Here is a 2,962-nt window from a genome sequence, read left to right as displayed (position 1 = left end):
TTTTGGAGCTCTATCATATCCCCACGCTTTTTTCCCTGTATGTTGTGCTCAGACTGGTTCAATATGCACAGCTGTGTCTGTTGGAGTTGGGCCAGGCAAAGCAGGACACAGGTGCAGACAGTGGAGAATCGTCACGTGCAAGGGACACTGCCATTGGGACGCAATCGAAAATACTTGGCTTTGAAGAATTCAAATCAGACTCACACCGCAGGAACCTGCATTGAATAAAAATCACATTGCACCAGTGCCATAAAAATAAAAATAAATTACACACTTATTGGAGAGTGTTTACACAATGAAATCGAATCCAGGCTGGCTCACATTCGGCCGTGATTGGGAGTACCATAGGGCGGCGCACAATTGGCCCAGCGTCGTCCGGGTTTGGCCGTCATCGTAAATAAACCTTCCCTTGAGCAGGGAACAACAATGTTTCATTGGTGTCCGTCTCCTGCGGTTCTGATTGAATCCGTCCCTTGGTTGAGAATAAAGCTAATTACACTTATACTGAGACGATTAATAGATATTCACCATTTCCTTTTAGCGATCAGAGCGGTCTAATAAGGTTCATTGAGAGGCATTTGTTATGTAATATCAGTGATCATGTTCAGCATAACTCAGCAAATTAATTTCGTCAGACAGGTAAGGACTAACAGAATCACTAACAGTGCATACACACTGCAGAGCAGAATAAGTCATGGCCAGGATAGGTTGCACAAGCTCCTAAAAGGTCCAACAGTTCTGGGGAGGCAGACGTTAATGATACATCTTGTATGAAGGCAGTTTGCCTTACTGTATGTTTTCGAGGAAATGTGCCGTACCTCAATGACACCCCTTTACTGTGCTCCATGCTACAAATTATGCCACACCTGTGACATGTGACAACCAGCGGTCAGACAACCTTCCCTACAGGACTTTCATCGTTGTCACTCACATTGAGGATCAACCAGCAGTTTTTCACAGCTGTGCCAACACTAGGACGACTGAGAGGCGCAAGGGTCTAAGGCACTGCATCTCAGTGCTAGAGGTGTCACTACAGACCCTGGTTCGATCCCGGGCTGTATCACAACTGGCAGTGATTGGGACTCCCTCAGGGCAGCAGCGCACAATTGGCCCAGCGCCGTCCGGGTTAGGGGAGGGTTTGGCCGGGATAGGCCGTCATTGCAAATAAGAATTTGTTCTTAACTGACTTGCCTAGTTAAATAAAGGTCAAATAAAAAAAATGACAACACCATATTCTTGGTAATAAGAGTACTAGGACATCTTGTGGTTTAAGCATAGTACTGCATGTCATTCTATTATACAAGATGAATTAGTGGAATCAGTTGTGTTACCTCTAGGCTGGAATAAAAGCTTACACCCACGCCAGCCTTTGCTGGGTAAGATTGCCCACCCCTGGGATGTGGCAATTCTTTCAGGCTTAATGAGAAGGAACCTAAACATTTGTCATAAAACATATTAGTGAAAGAGGGGTCTGGCCAAACAATGTTAAAGGAAGCAGGGTACAAAACTAAACTTTACTCGAGAAGTGAAGTTCAAACACAGTAAATTACAAATTCAAAATTGCTTTGGCAAAACTATTTTTATTAAACGTGTGCATGTTTGCCACAATTTTAAAAAAGACATTTGTTCCATTCAGATACATAAAAATAATATATATTTAGAGCCGTGAAAAAATTGTAGTGGCTTACTTTTAATTCCAAATCAATAGAAGATTAGGGCTTCAATAAAACCTCTAATGTTCAAAAAACATTGTTCAATAAAACACTTTACAAGGTTCTTTTTTTGAGCAATAGAAAAACATTTTTAGAAAAATACAGTTTCACATTGGTACTAATAAATACTTTCTCAGTGTGGAGTACTGTACCAAAAGGCACCAACTGTTCCTTCTCAGATCAATTCAACATATAAAACAAGATTACTATGTCACCATTACCCCAAAGTCAAATCTACTGCACAGGACATAACATATTAACCCGTTTAACATTAGCCCGTTCCCAGAGAAATGTACACATTTTAAGAACACTTTGATTTCATCAAGGGCACTTCCTGAGATGTCAGCGTGTTTTCCTCCAGTAAACCATGACCGTCACGAAAGCCACTGCAGCCACAAGCGACACCGTACGCCAATGTGACACGGTGCTAATAACCGCCTCCTGCGAGCAAGAAGAAAAAGTCAACCACACAGTGCAACAGTGGAACCATTACATTGTCCGTACTAACCATAGTCATGGGCTGGACTCAATACCATTCAGCCTGCTGAGCTAAAGCCTAGTGCTAGTTCTGGGATCTTTAGGTGTGAGGCAAGGTTACTCATCAAACAGGCTTAGCTTTATGAACTGACAGTACTGTGACGTGGCCCAGGTAGTTGCACTCGGTGCTGCCCACATCGGAACTACCTGCCTGCATTGGCCAATGGCGCCAATGTGCTGTGCGGCGTTTGAAGTCTCTCTCTAACACCCCCTCCAACCCCTGGTGCAGCTTCATTTAATAACTCCATCTGTGTTTTAAAACTGACAACCCCCCCCTTTCGGAGCCTCAGCATTACATGTGCACACAATGCTGTCGAGTACACATATGTTGTTCATGGTCGTATTTGAGTAGGAGTGAGTGCTTCCTCCTCTTGATATGCATGTGCATGTGAGTCACCATACGCAGTATGTACAATAACGTATCAACTAGCATCCTTTACATTTTTGTTTTGTCAGATGGGCGTGTGACTTATGTCTATACTTGTCAGATGTACATTCTTGAATAGATCAGTTCAGAGTTCGTCCAAAACAATGGACAGGCCATGGAAACGCTGTGGTGGATAGATCCAGAATCTCCTCACTACCGCCCAAAGTTAGCCTACATTTAGGCTATTGTTTATATGTTGGGGTAAAAAATTACATTACACTTAAAAACAACTTAAAATACCACCACTGATTGCTATATGGCTAGCTATGCTATCAGCTTATCCGAA

The 2,962-nt window shown here is 42.8% G+C and overlaps 1 protein-coding gene across 2 annotated transcripts in view; it reads right to left on the bottom strand.

Moving 5' to 3' along the window:
• Positions 1-1,560: 1,560 nt before the first annotated feature.
• Positions 1,561-2,962, bottom strand: part of LOC112249035 (apoptosis regulator BAX) — a 7,825-nt gene continuing 6,423 nt past the window's right edge. For both annotated transcript variants that reach the window (XM_024418635.2, XM_024418636.2), the window contains one exon: positions 1,561-2,153. In XM_024418635.2, the coding sequence (XP_024274403.1) occupies positions 2,055-2,153 (99 nt within the window). In that variant the 3' untranslated portion in view covers positions 1,561-2,054. The remainder of the gene's footprint in view (positions 2,154-2,962) is intronic.

This window comes from Oncorhynchus tshawytscha, linkage group LG04 (genome assembly GCF_018296145.1).
Source record: "Oncorhynchus tshawytscha isolate Ot180627B linkage group LG04, Otsh_v2.0, whole genome shotgun sequence".
In the NCBI taxonomy this organism is placed as follows: Eukaryota; Metazoa; Chordata; class Actinopteri; order Salmoniformes; family Salmonidae; genus Oncorhynchus; species Oncorhynchus tshawytscha.
Note: the sequence above shows the minus strand (reverse complement) of the source record. Positions and strands in the feature narration are given on the sequence as shown.